At 58.6% G+C, this 18,104-nt stretch overlaps 1 protein-coding gene across 12 annotated transcripts in view; it reads right to left on the bottom strand.

Annotated features, from left to right (window-relative positions):
• Window positions 1-744: 744 nt before the first annotated feature.
• FLT4 (fms related receptor tyrosine kinase 4) overlaps window positions 745-18,104 on the bottom strand; it is a 40,134-nt gene continuing 22,774 nt past the window's right edge. For 3 of the 12 annotated variants that reach the window (XM_032335250.1, XM_032335251.1, XM_032335261.1), the window contains 18 exons: window positions 17,117-17,479; window positions 16,691-16,837; window positions 16,461-16,592; window positions 16,171-16,277; window positions 15,790-15,925; window positions 15,260-15,364; window positions 14,794-14,907; window positions 14,561-14,649; window positions 14,280-14,430; window positions 13,679-13,773; window positions 13,177-13,299; window positions 11,978-12,089; window positions 10,798-10,897; window positions 10,377-10,482; window positions 9,684-9,829; window positions 8,573-8,693; window positions 7,593-7,678; window positions 745-3,547 (listed from right to left, as the gene is read on the bottom strand). In XM_032335250.1, coding sequence (XP_032191141.1) covers window positions 3,346-3,547; window positions 7,593-7,678; window positions 8,573-8,693; window positions 9,684-9,829; window positions 10,377-10,482; window positions 10,798-10,897; window positions 11,978-12,089; window positions 13,177-13,299; window positions 13,679-13,773; window positions 14,280-14,430; window positions 14,561-14,649; window positions 14,794-14,907; window positions 15,260-15,364; window positions 15,790-15,925; window positions 16,171-16,277; window positions 16,461-16,592; window positions 16,691-16,837; window positions 17,117-17,479 — 2,435 coding nt within the window. In that variant the 3' untranslated portion in view covers window positions 745-3,345. Of the gene's footprint in view, window positions 3,548-7,269; window positions 7,469-7,592; window positions 7,679-8,572; window positions 8,694-9,683; window positions 9,830-10,376; window positions 10,514-10,797; window positions 10,898-11,977; window positions 12,090-13,176; window positions 13,300-13,678; window positions 13,774-14,279; window positions 14,431-14,560; window positions 14,650-14,793; window positions 14,908-15,259; window positions 15,365-15,789; window positions 15,926-16,170; window positions 16,278-16,460; window positions 16,593-16,690; window positions 16,838-17,116; window positions 17,480-18,104 lie in introns of those variants that run through there. The other 9 variants (XM_032335253.1, XM_032335256.1, XM_032335257.1 and 6 more) reach the window with 9 other exon arrangements.

The raw sequence follows: 18,104 nt of genomic DNA, 5'->3' as shown, positions 1-18,104 counted from the left end.
GTTTCAGCCTGGGCTCGAGTGGGGCCCTAGCCTCCTGGGACCCAAGGCGCTGCCAGCCGTAGTTCCCTAAATGGAATGGTGTGGGGTGAGAGCATGCCGGCCTTTCCTCCTCACCTCGCCCTACCCCCTTGGGCCCTCTTTCCTTTTGAACTGATCCTTGGCTACAAATCTTCCTCCTGCTTACGTGTCACTCCTTACGGCAAAGACTCTGGGCTATGAGTTCTGTGGGGATTGGGGCTCTGCCGTGTCCCATGGCCTAGGATAACGGGTTGTTCACTGGTGTGGGCCCCTCAACCTGCAAAGATGATGTCAGGATGGAATCGGGGCACCAAGGGACACGCCAGCGTGCCCTCGGCCCGATGCCTCCTAGAGAAGGTGAGTCATAGCTGATAGGAGTGTGGGCCTGGGGCAGAGCGGGAGATGGAGCGAGGGACCCCAAGGTGGGAAAACACTGCTGGGACGCCCCCAATGGCCCCTTGCTGGCTGGGTTCTCATTCACACCTGGAGACCTTGGTGCTCTGGGGAGTGAGGTTCTGGGACCTTGGGACAGTGAGTGCGGCCCTGGGTGTCCAGCCCAGGTAGGACCTGAGAAGCCTGGCAGTTTGAGCGCAGCCCTACCCGGACCTGCCTGTGGGCATGCATTGTGCCGGCAGCCAACCGATGGCTGACACCTGGCTTGAGGTATCCAGGGAGAGAGGCTACCTCCAACCAAAGAAATTGTCACGTTAAAATGTCCAAACTTAGAGGCGGTATGTGTCTTTTCTGTGTTCACAGATTTATTATAGAAGTAAAAGTAACAATAAACCCGTCATTACCATCTGCCTTTGTGGGGAGGGGCTCTTCCCACTAGAGTTGAAAATGAGGCCAGGACAGTGGGCCTCACAGCCCAAGGAGGGGTTGGGCACCCAGAAGGTCCCCAGCCTGGGAGAGGCCTGGACAAGGATGGCCTCTGGCTCCTGACCCTTGATAGGCTCCATCCTAACTGCTCCCCTGGGTGTGGTGTCCCCTGGGTGCAGCCCAAATCCAGGTCTAGGGGTCTCCTTTGCTCTCCCTGCCCTGAACCCCTGAGGCTGTGGCCAGGTCACATCCACAGGGCCAGCGTCCTGTCCCCATCTGCAGCTGCCTCTATGCCAGGCACTCCTGTGTGCAGGGAAAAAACACGAACATGGCAGAGTTTGTGGGGGGCCCTGCTGCCCTTGCCTGGCTGGTCTCCCTGGGGAAGGGGGCGGTGATTGAGGCTGGGGTCCCAGCTCAGACCTCCCTGATCTCGGAGTCCAGACACACATTTAACCAGTGAGGTGACCCGGATGCTCCCTGCATCCCTCTGGGCCCGTCCCACCCTCCCTCCGGGTGTGGATGGGGGTGGTTGGTCGAGGGCACCTGCTGGGCCCAGTGAGACAGGCCCCTGGGTTCCTGTACTCAGGGCGGGAGGCATTTGGCTCTAGGAGGCGGGGACAGAGCTGTGTCACTTTCCCCATCAAGTGAGAAGAGAGCGGGTTTGCCCAAGGCCAGGCTGGGCGCTTCCCATCTGAGGAGGTCTGGCCTCCTGTGCTTCCCGAGTGCCCTCTGGTGGTGGCCCTGGGGAACTGCAAACCAGCTGGGATGGGGACCCAGAGCCCCAGTTAGTTGGGGTCCCTCCTGTGGCCTGCCCAGGGGCCTGGTGGGGCTGACGATCCCATGGGAGGACGGCTGTAACCCAACCTTCAAAGACAGGACTGAGCTGAGAACCCATTCACTGTAACTCAAAGACTGGCATCAAATTTATTATTATCTTTTGTTAAATATTTTAGATCTTTTCAGAACACGTGGTCTACAAGGCCATGGTGGGTTTTCTTCCCAGTACATTTTTCTGTATGTAGTTAAGTGATGGGGGAGAGGTGACGTAAACAGGTGGTATGCATGGAGGGAGGGCCCTGGGGGGCCGCCCCTGCCCCTGCCTCAGGAGCCTAGCTCCTCTGGAGGAGAACAGCCTCTGGGCTTCCACCAGCTAAACCTGAGACCCAGGTCTCCTGGTCTGGTGACATCAGAGGAGGAGGGCCACTGGGGACTGTGAGGGTTACAGTCACACGTGTGTTCAACGTGTCTTAAAGGCACAGTATACAGGGGGTGGTGAGGGGTGGGGGTGTTCTGCTGGGCCAGCCCCTGCTTGCTGCACGGCCGCCTGTCCTGCAAGCGTCTCGTGGCGGGGGGTTAGGGGGGTGATGTCCTTCTCCATGGTGCTAACTGGAGAAGGGTTTCTCCGGCCAGGGGTAGGGGTGGCAGTGGGTGCTGGAATGGGGGCGGGGGTGCTGGGCAGAACAGCTCCAGCCTCCAGAGGGCCCTGGGCCACTCCCCTGGGAGGGCAGAGGCTGGACATCAGGCCCAGACTAGGGGGAAACACACCCTCTGGGCCAGCACCAAAGACCTTCCTCAATGGGTCCCGCGGTGTTTGCTCCTCAAAGGGCCATTCACAGCTTGGAAGGTGTTTGGGTGGCAGATCCAGGCCCACGAGGGAAAAACCAGCCATTTCTCACACTGGGCCACTTGGGACCATCCGTGGATTCTTCCCGTTTGGGGCCAGGAAGGTGGGGCTGCAGCAGCCTGGGCTATGTCGGCACCTGACTGGGGGTCAGAGGCAAGAACTGTCTAGATTCACAAAGACCTTCCCTGGGCTCCCCTCAGACTAAAGTTTTGAAAAGTACATTCTTCACATCAGCTCATAGTCTCTAAAGTTCTAACGAAAAACCATCTGTTGGATAGTTGTCAACACCCACGGGAAGGTACACTGTGACGCTTGGCCTAGCAGAGACCACGGCCCCTGGAGGGCAAGTTGTTTGGCCGGGCTCAGGAGAGAACACCCCATCCCCCAACTTCTCATTCATCATTTGAGATGGAAATATGGCGCCTTCTCTCAGCATTGGAGAGCCAAGAAAGCCATTCCCACGGGAATGAGTGGACTGGACAGTGGGGCAGGACCTGGGGTCTGCAGCTCAAGTCTGGTTCCATGTCCGTCACTGTGACTCTCAGACCCTCAGAGTCCTTCTCAGAAAATGGGGATCAAGCCCCCACCCACCACGGTGGGAGGAGGCAATCAGGACTGTCCCCATGGGTATGGGGCTGAATGGAATCTGAATCTTGAGGGAAGAAAGTCTCAGGGGATCTGGAGGGTGGCCTAGGGAGGCAGGTGCAGTGATGGAGTCTGGGGGAGCCCTGGAGCCTGGGTCTTGCCCTTCCTAACTAGGGAGGAGGAAACATCTCCTATCCAAGCTGAGGGAGAAGAGTTCCTAGCCCTCTGGTTGCCTCTGGGTACAGCCCCCACCAGCTGTCAGACCCGGGGTCTTGGGGGCCTTGCCCGGGGCAAGTAACTCAGTAACTATCGTCTGTGAAGAAGGGTGCGCGGGCAGACGGGGGGCGGTCGCCCTCATCCTGGGGCCCCGCCAGCTCCCCATACTCGCTGTTGTAGAACACCTGCCCTCCCCGTGCCCCCCGGTCTGGCCGCCGCCGCCGCCCTTGGGTATCAGGGTGAGCCCTGGTCACGTCCACGTTCCGGCCCGGTCCTTTACAGCTGCTGAGACAGGGAAGGTGATGGTCAGTGAGACAAGAAGAGAAGAGGGACAGGACCCTGATCAGGGTCCGGCTGGAGTCACCAAAGACAGCACTGGAGGGCTAAGCGAGCCCAGAGCCCTCAGAGACACAGACTTGACTCACACAAAGAACAGGACTGATGGGAGTGTTGGCAAACCCTGGAGCTTTCTCCGTACCCCACCTGGGTGCAGGGGACAACGGGAAAGGCCCACTCATGCCCGCAGACCTGTTTCTCTCCTACACTCACCCACCCATCCCTATAACGTACCGACTCTGTGGCTCAGGCCCCTGGGCAGCCTCCTTGCTCTTCCCTTTCCCCAAACCCCTCACACCCAGTCCATACAGAAGTCTTTTGTCTGTGCTGACTCTGGAATGTGCCGGGCTACTCTCTGCGTGCCCTCCGGCTCCAGGGCGAGCGCCCACCTCTGATGCTCGGCGCTCCCCTGGCCCCTGTCTCTTCTCCCAGCCCTGCTTCAGAGATCCTTTCTGCCGGAGACCATCCTTCTCCCCATAGATCCCCGCTAGGGCTCTTAGGTACTCTCATAATGAGCACCGGGCTTCTCACCCTGGGAAGAGTGGGAACACCTCACTCTTCCCCTGCCTCCTCCCTGAAGGCCCTAGGACGCTCCCTGCTTACCTCTCACGGTCTCCGAGATTTAAAACTATATGTATTTATTTATTTGAGAGGAAGAAAGAGCACTAGCAGGGAGAGAGGCAGAGGGAGAGAATCCTCAAGCAGACTCCCGGCCAAGCACAGGGCTTGATCCCAAAACACTGAGATCACGACCTGAGCCGAAACCAAGAGTCAGACGCTTACCAGACTGCACCCCACCCTACCCCCACCAGGCGCCCCGTTCTTTGAGATTTTTAAAGACCTTGCTTCCTTTCTTCTGATGTTGTTTTTGCCGTGTCTGGTGTTCAGCCTGATATTTTTTTCTTTCTTTCTTTTTTTTTTTTCTTTGTAAATGACTCAGCCTTTTTTTTGCCTGAATTCCCAGAAGGTTTACCTTGAAAATCTAACAGCTAGATTCAGACATGCAGCCGAGTCTGCAGTCCTGGGGCACTTTCTCCAGGCCCTCTTCTGCTGTCAACTCAGTTCTTTCATTTGAGAGGGTCCCTTGAATTAAAGTTTAAAATATCAGTTCTGTCCCGCCACCGGCATCGTTTCCGTCGGAAACTCCAAATCTTACGTGTATTGGGTCATGTCCCCTCAACCGCTGCACTTGCCAACTTTCTCTATGCTCTTCTTTACCTCTTTATTTATTTTGGTTTTCTTTTCTTTTGTCTTTTCTGGTCCATCTTCTGTGTCCTTCCCCGTAAGGGAGCATCGATATCATATCTGTTGATCCCTGCCCCCCTCCACATGCCCCCGCCACCCAGTCTTCATTTTGGAGGGGGAGATCTGTCTTTTATTTCAATTTCTTTCCCGAATGTAGCCAGCCACCACTCAACACCTTTGCACTGCTCATTTCCGTTCTGAGTGTTTGAATTTCCAACTCCTGGTGCAGCTTGTCTTTTAATTATATATTTAATTCGCATTGGGAGTATTGTATCAGCTTTTCTCTGCTTCTTTTCTTTTCTTTTTTTTTTTTTTAAGTGTTGACATCTACTGAAAAGTTTTCAATCCACTTTATTCTATCTTTTTTATGGATAGTGTATGGATTTATTTTTATTTTTAAAAAATATTTTATATATTTGTCAGACAGAGCATGAGCTGGGGGAGGGACAGAGGGAGAAGCAGACTCTCCACTGAACAGGGAGCCTAGATGCGGGACAGGATCCCAGGACTCTGGGATCCCAACCTGAGCAGAAGGAAGACGCTTAACCGACTGAGCCACCCAGGCGTCCCATGCTTATTTTTTCTGTTTGTGATTATTCGTGCTGGGATTTCTGGGACTAGAAATATCTGGTTATCCTATGGAAGTGGCTTGGGACATGGCTGGTTTGGGAAGCTTCCTCATTTAGGCAGCATTATACCCACATCTTCGGTATCACCTTGAATTCCTTCAAGGGCATCCCTCTTTGCAAAGGCTCCAGTCCTGTTACGATGTGGTATTGCCACCAAGAACCAACTAGTCGCTTTGTCCGGTAGTGCTGGGTTCCCTCTCGGTGGCTGTCATGCAGCCATGCCAACCTGCCACAAGCTGAGGGCTTCCAGACCTTCCTCTTGCCTACATACTTGGAGGAGACACCCTCCCCGCAGGGTGTGGACTGGGCATTCTGCGTGGCCTGGAGGTGAGGAGCCCATGGGGGTTGCTGATCAGCAGTTCGCAGGAGACAGGAAAGGACTGGCAGAGGGACTCTCTCCTCCTCCTCCCCCACGGAGCTGTCCAAGGCACCTTCTGTCCTCGCACCTGTTTGGAGAACGTTCCACATGCCAAGGGAATGCAGGTGCCCCTCTCGATGCTGGTCTGGATGTGTTGCCAAGGGAACTCGTGTGGACAAGAGGGCTTCGTGTCGCTGCTATTGCGAGGTACAATTTCTGTAATAAATGGTTCCCTTGGGTGTGGATGTGTCTTCTGGGTTCTTGCTTCTGGAGACTCTGCTGTGACTTTCTTCTTCCTTCAGCACTAAGCACTTGTGTCCTGTTCACGGGCCATGCAGAAGCAGTGCCTTCCCCAGACGGCTGCCCTTGGAGCCTCCCACTTGCCCTGGAGCCTCCTCCATCAGACCTCTGCCTCCTCCCTCATCTCCCTGGCTGGTCCCAAGGACCACAAAACACTCCTCTCTTTGGGTGCGGGGCCCATCATCTTATCCCTCCACCGTGACTCAGGTATGGCTCTGCTGGTCCCAGCACTGAGCTTCCTACTCACCCATAAACCCGAGTCTCTCTCTCCTGCCTATGGCACAGGCATGAGCTCTGAGGGGCTGTTTTTATGAAGATGTGTGGAGATTATAACAGAAGTAACAACCGTCCTCTAGCTTACCCTCTTAATGAATTACGTTTTTTTTTGGAGGGGGGATATAAAATACTGTTGTGTAAAGAAACGTTATCCAGACACTACTTCCAATAATGCAATCAGCGTTCATTTCCCCAAAACTAGGTTACTAATGGAGATCACCCGATAAAATCCATAGAAACAAAAGAGGGGACCAAGATGCATGGAACAGACAGTAAATTTGGTTGGACATGTGAGCCTTCAAACCACCAGCACCCACAGTGCCACAAACACACCCTTTGTAGGCTGCTGGGAAAATCACCGCTAAGGGGTTCAGCAGCAGAGATGGTAAAGACACCTGCCAGAATAGTGGAGCCTCACCACAACTGTCCTAACGTGATACAAATAAATGTTTGCAGTCTCGGGGGAAAAAACTCAGTGACATCTCATACATCGATTAAAAAATGGCACAGGCAGAGGCTAGGATTTGTTCCCGAAAACCATTTCAGATGAACCCAGAAGGGGGCTCCGAACAAAGACATAGATCATAGGTCCCCTGCTTTACCAATGGAGCCCGCCAGGCGCCCGCCTCCCTCATAGGTCCTGTCCTTTAAACAGTTGTGTGCAAGTCCACTACTAGAGTAAGTGGGTAGATATTTAACTATCTCATCTACACCCTTAAAAGATGAAACATTCAGGGATTTTTTTGGGGGGGTGGTTCTTGCATTCTTATCAAGCTAGGACACCAGCCAGCTCCAGGTCACATGATCTGTCTGGTTCTGGGGCAACTGGAGCGTAAATGTGGGGGGCCCTGGGGGTAGTGGTGGCGCTTCTGGCTGCAGGAGGGATGTGTAGGCACAGTGGGCATGCTGGATCTTACTCATTTCATGGAGAGGGTGCGTTTGAGCACCTGTCAGATGGAAGAGAGATGGGGGACCAGCCCCATCTGGGTGTGCTGGGCCAGGATGCTGGTGGGAGAGGGGGCTTCTCCAGTGGCCAAAGGCCTTGAGTCCCAGAGCAGCGTGCTTTGAACACCCAAAAAAGCAATAGGGAGCCATGGTAGGTTTCGGGTGAGTCAGTGAGAGGCATGCCCAGGCCCGGCTTCCCCCTCCCGGCCCCTTGCAGGGAAAGAGGCTCTGGAAGCCCTACCTGAGCCCACTTTCTTGTCTGTACCTGCTCTCCAGCTGCTCAAATTCCTCGGAGGCCAGCACCATCCCACTGTCTGTCTGGTTATCCTGCGGGGAGAGAATAAGCCCGTCTGCAGGCAGCCCCCCCCCCCAAGCCAGGACAGCACGGCAGGGACCTCTGCAGCTGGTCTGACACCTGCCCTGTGGAAACAGATCAGAGAGCAAGTGTCCATTCCTTGCTGGAGCATGCAGGTGAGGGTCACACACCCCTGCCAGAGAGGGAGAAACTGAGACTCAGGCTGCCGGCAGACCAGGAACACAAGGAGAACAGGGAGCCTCTCGAAAGAATCTGGCAGCTTATGGTGTAAAAAAAAAATGGTCCTCATGGAGACACACTCCACATTTAATGGGGCTCTGTCACCCTTTAATGGTGTGTGACTTGGCTCCTGTCAGGGCTGGGAGACCCCAATGTATCCATCTGGCCCTGGGGGACATGAATCGGGGGCTAGCACTCGCTGACCAGGCCTGACTGGAAAAAGTCCTCGGCAGGAAGATTTCCGGCTGTAGACACTCGTACCAGGCTGAGTCTGTACTTTTGCAAAATAGACCCATGGGCTCCAGCCTCCCAGTGCCCGAGAGGCCCATTCTGCTTGAGCATATCTGAGAACAACGCTATATCCCGTGCCCCGTATCCCGGCCTCCTTCTCAAGAGTCACCATCCCTTTCTCTTGGGCCACATGGCTTGGTGGCCACCAAAGGGAAGCTAATCCAACAACAACCATCTAGAAGGAGAAACTGTCTTTCCACTGGGTTTCTCTGCTGTGCAGAGGGGAGACCGGTAATGGGTGAGGAGGGCACGGGGAAAGCAGCCGAGACCCCAGTATGCCCATGTGCAATTTGGACTTGACATTTCAGTGTGGCACCCTTTCCTGAGCTGGGCCTGGACCTCCTCCCAGCTGGGAAAGCCTGTTCTGTGTGCATAGTCCTGCCTGCCCCACTTACCACGGAGGCCTTGTAGATCGTCGGGGTCATGGGAAATTCTTCGAACGTCTTCATCCTGGAGGAGCTCTGCATCTGAGTCCCTCTTGCCAGGCACCCGGGAAAGGACACACAGTTATAGTATCTGTGGGAGGAAAACAGCCTGCTGAAGGAACATGCCCCAGAAAGCCCTCCTTACCGCTCCTTCTGCCCCCTCTCCTCCCAGAAGGACCCCAGGCCTGGGCTGTGAGTTGTGGGGCCTAGATCTGAGTGCTGGTCTGAGTTCTTCCCGGGGTGGTGGGGAGGAAATCCGCAGCCCTCCAGCACCCGCCTCGCCCACGCCGTGCTGAACTGTCTCCTCTCCTGTGCAAGAGAAGAACACCTCCTGGGAAGGGCGTGGGAGGTGAGTGGAGTGCACCCAACCTGGGTGTGGCATGGGGGTTGGTGAGATGGATGGGGAACCCCTCTGTGCCAGCCACCCCCCGCCTGTGTGTGTGCATCTGTGTGCCTTGGGTGGCTGGTGGAAGAAGGCTAGTGGGCACCTGCTAGCTGGCTGTTTCTGTCCCCCAGGCCCAGCCCTGCCCCCTCCGCTGTGGCACGAGGGGAAGTGGGTCTCAGAGCCCTTCTCTCGGCAACCCCAGTGGGAACACAAGCAGCCTTCCTGAAGTGTAGACAGCTGTGGGCAAGAGATGTCCAGATCTCTGGAAACTCAGGCTAAGTTCTAAATCCTGAATGCGGGTGGGTGGCTGGCCCATCCTCCTCCTGGGATCCCAAATGTCAAAGGGGGGAAGGGTTTTTGGGAGCCAGGAGTGCCAGACGCAGGGGAGGCTGCAGGGCCGAGAGAAGGTCTGAGGGGCCGCGGAGGAAGGCAAAGTCGCAGACTACATGGCCTTGGAGGGGGGCCCCAAGGCTCGCCAGGCCCCCCAGGGAGCCCCAGAACCCAGTATGTCCTTTAAAATCACTGTGCTCTTTCATTGGGGTACAGAGATCTCTCAAGGCCTTTTAGTTTGCTGTTCCTTGATGACTGGCGGCAATCAACTATGCTGCATCCAACCTGCTTTCTCCCTGTCCTGGTGGGGTTGGGGAGTGGGGGGTGGGGGCGCAGGATCCGGGAACCCCCGCGAGGGCGGCTGACCTGGCGGCCAGGCTGTGCCGGTGCAGGCTCGATGGGCTGTCCTCAGGGTCTGCCTCGGCCACGTGCAGGGCAGTGGTGGATGCTTGCAAGAAGCTGCCCTCATCCAAGCTCTGAAAGCCACAAGGGGCCATGCAGTCCTCCTCCTGCTGGCAGGAATGGCAGAGGCCCTGGGGGTCAGAGACCACTGTGCCCCTTTGTCCCCACCCCTGAGCTCAGGATTGCCGGTGGGGGTTGGGGGGGGCTCCTGACTGAGGAAGTTCTGCATTCCAAGGTGCCCTGGGAATTCAGTGAGCCTGTCCAGCAAATTCTCCCAACACGTGCCCCATTTACAAGCAGCAGGGTGCAGCAGGGGTCACCCTGATCCAGGGGCTCCCCTTCTGGCTTCTCCAGCTCCCAGGGCACCAGGTCAGCCCTGAGCTGGCTTTGCTCCCTGTGCCCCCAGTCACCCCAGGTGGAGGAGACAGAAGTCAAGGGTGGGAAGGGTGGGTGCGGGGGACAGGGCTGCAGGAAGCAGGAGGTGGAGGAACACATCAGCCTTCTCCCAGAGACAGGGGCTCCTTGCAAACTACCCCTCGACACAAAGACCACCCGGGGCTCCTCATGGCCAAAGATGGGCCCTGGCCAGTTGCTCAAGGGCCCTGGGGCTGCTGGCCAGAGGTTGTTGCAGCTAGACAGGGCGGGCAGAGGACTTACCTGTCGGCCCCCACCCTGCAGAAGGTCCCCCAGGATCTCCACCAGCTCTGAGAACGCAGGCCTCTCTTTGGGGTCCCCTGACCAGCAGCTTAGCATGATGGTGCGTCTACGGGTAGAGCTGGCTGCTGGCCTGTGGTCTGAGCACGCCCGCACCCTGCACCAGCAGATCCCAGCTCCCCTGCCTAAACCCCATCCCCCGGCCCCCCCACATCTGCCCACCCAGTCTCTTCTGTCCCGGGGGGCAAGGTGGAGGAGAGCTGTCTGTGGACCAGTGGGTGGGTCAGGGGTGAAGTAAGACACTTCATCTGCAGGTCTCTACCCCAACCCTGAGCCTGCACCCCCTCCCCACCTCTGCCCCCTGCCTGTGTACAGACCCCTCACCCATGGCAACCTTCCCCTCCATCTCCCTAGAGAAACTCACATGGCAGGAGTGGCTAACTCTGGGGCTCGCATCCGTGTGCCCTCCTTTAGCCGCTGGCAGAACTCCTCGTTGATCTGCACCCCTGGGTAGGGGGAGGCCCCTGAACAGGATGAGATAGGGGTGCGTGGGGAGAGGGCACTTGCTCTCAGCCCAGCAGCCCCCCTCAAACTGCTTCTTTCCTGCCCCCTATGGCAGGGGCTGGTCCTGCTGCTCCCAGCACAGGACTAGGGTGGGGTGGGGGCCCACCAAGGCACTTCTGTCCCCCAGTGATAGTTCTTCATTTGGTTAAAAGGGCCCCCAGGGCAAGCCCCACAGGATCAGGGCAATCCTCTGTTCTTTCCCTTGCTCCAAGCTCTGAGTGGCTCTCCAGGGACTCAGAGTACAGGTCCTCACCCAGGCCAGCTCACAGGGGTTGCAGGGACCCCCTTCCTCCCTTGTTGCACCTCCCAACGCCCCTTGCCCACAACCGGCCCACCTCCAACACGTGGGGACCAGGAGCCTGGCTGTTCCCTCACCCTGACCTGCTGTCTTCTCCAGGTCACCCGCCCTCCCTGAGCCCCTTCCTCAGCTGGGTGCTCCCCTCTGGGTCACACATAGCCCTGTCCTCCCTGTGCCCTCCAGGCCCTGGCATCTGTACTGACAGCATTCATGGTGCTATATTAATTTCTCCGTTTGCTCCCTGCCCAGCTCTGTCTTAGCATGGGCTAAGCACCAGGCCTGCTTAGCACCAGGCTTCCTCCTGGTCCCCGTGGGGCCCTGGGGCCCACGTGGAACTCTCATAAGTAGGTACACCTGTGAGTGAGCATCCAGTCTCCGCCGGATGCTCCCTGGCCCTTGAAGGCAGGAGCAGCCTTGCCATTGACAAACTGAGGGTTGGGGGGGCTCATCCAGGGAGATGAACATCTGGGGACCGTGGCGATCCCGGCGACTGCCTGATAAACACAGGCTGGGCCCTGTCCCGTGTCCGATGCCAGAGCCCACCACCCTGCAGAGGTGGCTTCTGGAAGGGGGGGTGTGGGGGCACATGCTGGAGGCAGAGGGGAGAGGTGGAGCTCTTGGACCACTTGCCATAGAAAGACCGCCTGCTGCAGGAGCAGCCCCCTGCTTCGCAAGCCTGGTGCTATGACCCCCGGCCTGTGATCCCACCTCTCCCCTCCCCCACAGCCTGCCCCACACTTACCCAGGGAGAAGATCTCCCAGAGCAGCACCCCAAAGGACCATACATCACTCTGTGTGGTGTACACCTTGTCAAAGATGCTCTCAGGGGCCATCCACTTCAGGGGCAGCCGGGCCTGGGGGAGACGGAAGGAAGCATGTCTCCATGAGAGAGGGAAGAGAGGAAGAAGGACAGACATGTTGGTAGCTCCCCTGTACCCCCAGCCTGTCCAGAACTCTGGAGCCATACCCCAAGAAAGGCCTTGGGCCATATCTGCCCCTCGTGCCTTCAGAAGACTCTCACATTCCGCCCCTTCCGTGAAGGCTTCTGCCCCATTACTGTTCTCCTGGGTCTGTCTGGGCCCCTTTCTTCCTGTGTGCTCTTTCGGGGGCGCACTCGGAAAGCCTCCCCCTCCAGACTCCAGACCCAGCCTCTGGAGGAATTGGGACCCTGCACCCCCTCACCGTTCCCACCTCAGCGGCTCACTTAGTCTGCACACAAGCTAGATGTCACTCCTGACTGCTCGTCCTGGGGCTCATGACGTGTCTTCCCCATTGCCTGTCTCTCTACCTCTTGGGCCCTCTACTGGGGAGCCCTGAGGGCCCTGGCCCCTCCTGACTGGCCTCTGCCTTCCCCACCACACCCAGCACACCCTCTCGTCCTTCCTTGAAACCTGCAGAGGGGGCTTCTGGAAGGCGCACCTGACTCTCCCATCTACCTACCTCCACTCACCTGTGAGATATAATGAAGTTCTAGGCTGTCGGGGTGGCCCACCTCATCCTAGACCCATCCTGCCCATTGCCCATCTCCCAAGCCTCTTCCTTCCTCCTCCGGGGCACAAACCCCCAATTAGCTTTGTGAGCTCATTCAAGTGCCTGCCTGACCATCTCCGAGCACCCTGCTCCCAGTACCCACATGCTTTTCTGTACCCACATGCCCCATGCGGGGTCTGCCTCTGATACCCAGCCCCTGTAGGGTAGGCATGCAGGCATGCAGGGTAGGCATGCGGGGTCAGTCAGCATCCGCCTCATAGACAAAGCTCCAGCTGAAGCACCAGGGTCCTTGCTTGTCGCCTCCTGTCCCTACTCCCCCTGCCCCCATGTGCCCTGGTGGGGCCGTTCAGGTCCCTGTAGGGGTGGGCTCTCTGACCTTCCATGGAGATGGCTCTTGGATAGGAGGTCCATGCCCCCATCCCCAGCCCTCCCTCCATGGCCTGCACTCACACTGCCCTTGCGCACGTAGTCTGGGTCTTTGTAGATGTCACGAGCCAGGCCGAAGTCACAGATCTTCACCACGTCGCATTCTGACAGCAAGATGTTCCGAGCAGCCAGGTCCCTGTGAATGCACTGGGGGGACGGTGGTGGTGGTGGTGGTGTGTGGGGGTAGGGAGCACAGGTCCCTGGGGCCCACCCATGCCTGAACCCTGCTCTGTCACAGAGAGATTTCTATGCTCCCCCAGGACTCTCCGTGGTAAAGGTTCATGAAACAATGGGGACAGCAGAGGAGGCCGTGGGGTGGGACAGATGCCAAAGTCCCCTCTGCCACTGACTAGCTAGAGATCTCAGGGAATCACTTCCACACTCTGGGCTTTGTTTCTACCTCTGCAAAGTGGGAGAAACACGTGCTAACCACGGAATCACTCAAGGGTGAGCTAGGATAGGGCTTGCCTTGATATGCTGGTGGTCTGTACCCTCTCCCCTCCGAGGGGCCTGCTGGGGCAGTCACCTTGCGGGAGGCCAGGAACTCCATCCCTCGGGCCACCTGGAAGCTGTAGCAGATGAGGTCCTCTATGGTCAGTGGGCTCAGCCACAGGTCCTGGGCTGCACAAAGGAGCAAGGGAGGCTCAGGGGAGGTCAGCGGGGGGTGAGGGGAAGACTCTTCCATGGTTCCCATCTTCTACCCTTCCCCAAAGGGAGCATTTGTTCACCACCCCTGGCGTACCCTCCTGGTGGGGCCCCTGAAGCCCCTGGAATTAGCTAACAAGCCTGTGGACCCCCTCTCCTGCTCCTCAGCATTGGGTCTCTGCAACACCCACTAACCACGCCCAGTGCCAGGAATCTTGTGTTATTGGACCTTTGCACCTGCTGGTTCCGCCTGTCTGCTCCCACCCTCCTCCGGAAGACAAATGCCTAGATAGCCAGTGATGCCCAATCCAACGCCAAACGCCTCCGTGGAAACTGTCCCTGTGGTGTCCTCCCTTCCAGAGGAAAAGCCCATTGCACGCTCTTCCAGGTAAGCCCCTCCAGGAGAGTCCCAGGCCAGCTTCTCCCCCAGTCCCCTGATCAGCCAGACCTCTTTGGGCGAGGGGAAACCAGGCTCTTCTTACCTTCTTGGGCCGGAGGGGCCCGCCCAGCCCCGCCCTTGCCCATCAGGAGCCGGGAGAGGAGGGCCCGCTCGCTGCTTCCCGGCCTCCTCCGGTCCGCTTTGGCACCTTCCACCATGGCTCGAAAGCGCCTTCGCTGCTCAGGGGACTTCTCCTGCCAAGGCAAAAGTGGGTCCGAGGGCGGCTCCGCCACCCACAGCAGAGGCACCCCCGCCTCCCCAGCCCACCCTGGCGAACTGCGGGCTCCCGGCAGAGCTCGGGCCAGTCGCAGGGCCGCCACTTACCACATAGGGGCTGAAGGCCTCCCGCTTGGCGCGCAAGAAGTTGGAGAGATTGCCATACTTGCAGAACTCCACGATCACCATGAGGGGGCCTGGGGCAGGGCAAGAGCCATGGGCTTGGGGACCGAGGCCAGGCGGGAGGGCCGGCACCGCAGTAACGCCCCGCCCCCGGCCCCGCCCCCACACAGCCCAACAGGCCCCTCCCGCCGGGGAGCCGGGGGCCGCGAGCTACGTACCATTCGGCTTGGTGCACGCTCCCAGGAGGTTGACTACATTGAGGTGGTTACCGATGTGGATTAGGATCTTGAGCTCCGACATCAAGGCTCGATGTTCGCTAGCTGTGGCACCCTCTGGAGGGGACATGGGTGCTTCGCGTGGGGCTGGGCCCGCCGCGCGCAGCACCCCCCACCCCCGTCCCTGCGCGTCCCTCCTCCCGGCCACCGACTCTGCTAAGAGGCAGCTAGAGATCATGCCCGTGGGGGCGTAGGGTCCCCAACTCTTCCTGCTCGCCTCTTTGAGGCTGGGGTTTCAGGTGGAATTGGGAAGAATCCCCCAGAAATGAGCCCAGGGCCTCCATGAAGAACTCTGCACGAGACTGGCTCGGACCGTCAGTTTCCCCTCCCGAAGCACAGCCCCGCCAGGCCACCCACAGTCGTTGCCCCCGCCACTCCCACCGCCCCCTCCACCCGCTGACCCCCACACCTTTCAGCATTTTCACAGCCACAGTGTCGCAGCTGCTGCCCTTGTGGATTCCAAAAGCAGAGGCTTCCACCACCTTACCGAAGGCTCCATGGCCAAGGACTCTCCCTGTGGGGGCAGGGACCCGGGTCCAGGTGAGCTGTGTAAGGGCGAGGGTGAAGAGGGACGGGCAGCAGGGGCCACCCGCGCCAACTGCCAGGAAGGAAGGCCCAGGAGGGGGAGGAAATTCGGGGGCCTCTCTGCCAAACAGGAAGAGCAGAGAGAGCAGGAGCGGGCATTGAGGGAGAGGAGAGGCAGACAGGAAGGCCTGCATCCTCTCCCAGCAGGTGTGATGGGCCCGCCCTGCTCCGAGCAGCAGGAAGTGACCCCGGGGGGCCTGAGAACTTGATCCTGGCTCCAGTTCTTGGGATGCATGCCCAGATGGGCAGGGCAGGCCAGGTGGGAGCCAGGCCTGCCTGGGATGGAGGGATTTCAGCACTTCGGAGGGAAGCGGTCTCTGCAGGCGGGTGGGGCGGGCTGGGTGATGGCCTCACCAAGATGCAGCCGCTCCCGGGGGAACTCCCACTGGCTGGCGTCATAGGACAGGTATTCACACTGCTCCTCTAGAGGCACCTCCCCGGGGTCCATGATGATGGACAGGTAGCCCGTCTTGATGTCTGCGTGGGCTGGCTGGGTTGGGGGGTGGGGCAACTAATTGATGGGGCCATACCATGGTCTTGGGTAAGACTTCCCCCAGGACAGATGGGACCTCCTTTGGGACTCTCTGGCAAGGAGGGGACCAACAGACTGACCACCTCTAGTCATGTAGGAGCCCAGCACAGAGGGGTCAGAAAGGCTTCCCAGGTGAGGTTTCCAGGTGAGCCAGGGCATACAGACCCCACAAGGAGAGGCTCGGTTGGGGGAGGAGCACTCACCCTCCTCATGTTACAGAAGATGAGGAGGAGGAGGACCCAGAAGAAGACAGCGATGACACCAGTGCCAACGAGGATCACGATCTCCATGCTGCCTTTATCCTCAGAGCCTGAGTGGACAGAAAGGGGCGAGCCTGTGTGTGTGTGCACGTGTTAGGGCAAGAGGGTGCACTCTGCGATGAGCTCCCCTTCTGGTGGGCACCACTTGGGGGAGGTGGCTATGAGAAGGTGCCAAGTGCAGGGGTGGGGTGGGGAGGGCAGGTGGGTGGAAGGGCGCCCGGGAGAGGCCGGACCTTCCACAGCCACGCTGGCAGAGGAGTTGACGCAGCCCTTGGCGTTGCACACGCTGCACAGATAGCGGCCCGCGTCCTCCTCACGCACACGCTGTATGCTCAGCTTCTGGTTCGAGTCCGCCAGGTCTATTCCTGTAGGGGATGGCGTGTCGCCTGGAGTTCAGATGGGTCTGGGGCCTTGACCCGGCCAGCCTCCGCACCCTGCCCTTCGCCCGGGTCCACCACCCTACCAGACTCTTCCTCCAGCAGCCTCTCATCTTTGTACCACAAGATGCTGGGCACGTGCGCCCCGGCCACTGGGCACCGCATCTCCAGGGAGTCGCTCACGTTCACCAGCAGGTCCGTCAAGTTCTGTGTGAGACGCGGGACTTCCAGGGCTGGGGGTGGCGGTGGACAGGGAGCTAAGTGGAGTTGCAGAAAGCAGGAGGACATCCCTCCAGGGCTGGGAGCACAGTGGGGAGGGATTGCGCCAAGCTCTAGGAAGGATCGGGTTTGAGCGCAGGGCCGGGAGGGCTGTGGACCTCCACAGCGTGGGTGGGGTTGGGTAGGACCCTCCTGCAAGTTCAGGTTCCAGGAGTGGCAGCCCAGGTGAGCTCTGGGAGGGAAGAAAGTTTCCTTTCTCGGGAAGCGCTGCCAGCCCTCCCCTACTGCCTCACCCTGCACTGACAGGTACTTCTTGTGGCAGTGCTTGTCGTGGCTGCGGCGGTCCTGCACCTCACATACATAGTCGCCCTCATGTTCAGGTGCCACGCTGGGGATGGTCAAGGTGAGCGTGGCGTGGCGCGCGTCTGGCTCTGCCTCCTCCAGGTGGGCGGCCAGAGGCGTAGCGAAGAGGTGCACGTTCTTGCAGTCAAGCAGCAGCGGGTTCCCGTGGGCGTCGTGCAGTGTGGACAGGTTGAGGCGGTACCAGCGCATTTGCTCGTAGGTGTAGTTGTCAGACCGGCAGCTCAGGCGCACCTCCTGGCCCTCTAGGGGCTCCTCCGATGGCTCGGATTTTATGCTGAAGCCATCGGGGATGTCTGGGGGTGGAGGGCAGGCGAGGGAGGAGGCAGCTCTGTGACAATGCCCCCCGCCCCCCGATTTTGCTCACCTCTCTGCCTGCCGTTTGGCTTGTTCTCCCATGCCCGACTGCCTTTGGACTCACTCTGCTCTCAACCAGAGCATGCATCACATGTACCTGGGCTGGGTACCCTCCTCCAAGGAGCCCTCTTCACCCCTGTTCTCCCCAACACTGATCAATGGGACCAGCTCCCTGCAGTCAGCCCCACGGACTCCTCCAGTCTCACCTTCTAGCCCTCTACAGGATATGCCCCATATCCTCCCTGGAGCCCAGACGATCAGTGCAGTCCCTGTCAGCACATTTGGTGCGGTCCTATCCCACCCTCCCTTGCTGCTGACCACACTCCACCATTGTCCTCCCCCGAATATAATCTTATCCTTCCATTAGTTTGTGGCAATGCCTAGCTCCTGATTTCCTTTTGTCCATCTGATCACACTCCTTGTTGGGCTCCTGTGGAGTCCTCTCCCCGCTGCCTCTGTCCCCATGTCTCATCTATGCTCCTGGGCCCAGTGACTGCCTTTAATGGGCTTCTTAGTTTTCCTGGGGTCACTAAAACATTTGAACATCGGAAGAAGCTCTGGGCC

Source organism: Mustela erminea, chromosome 3 (genome assembly GCF_009829155.1).
Source record: "Mustela erminea isolate mMusErm1 chromosome 3, mMusErm1.Pri, whole genome shotgun sequence".
In the NCBI taxonomy this organism is placed as follows: domain Eukaryota; kingdom Metazoa; phylum Chordata; class Mammalia; order Carnivora; family Mustelidae; genus Mustela; species Mustela erminea.
The sequence above is the reverse complement of the archived record's forward strand: the minus strand, read 5'-3'. Positions and strand labels throughout refer to the sequence as shown.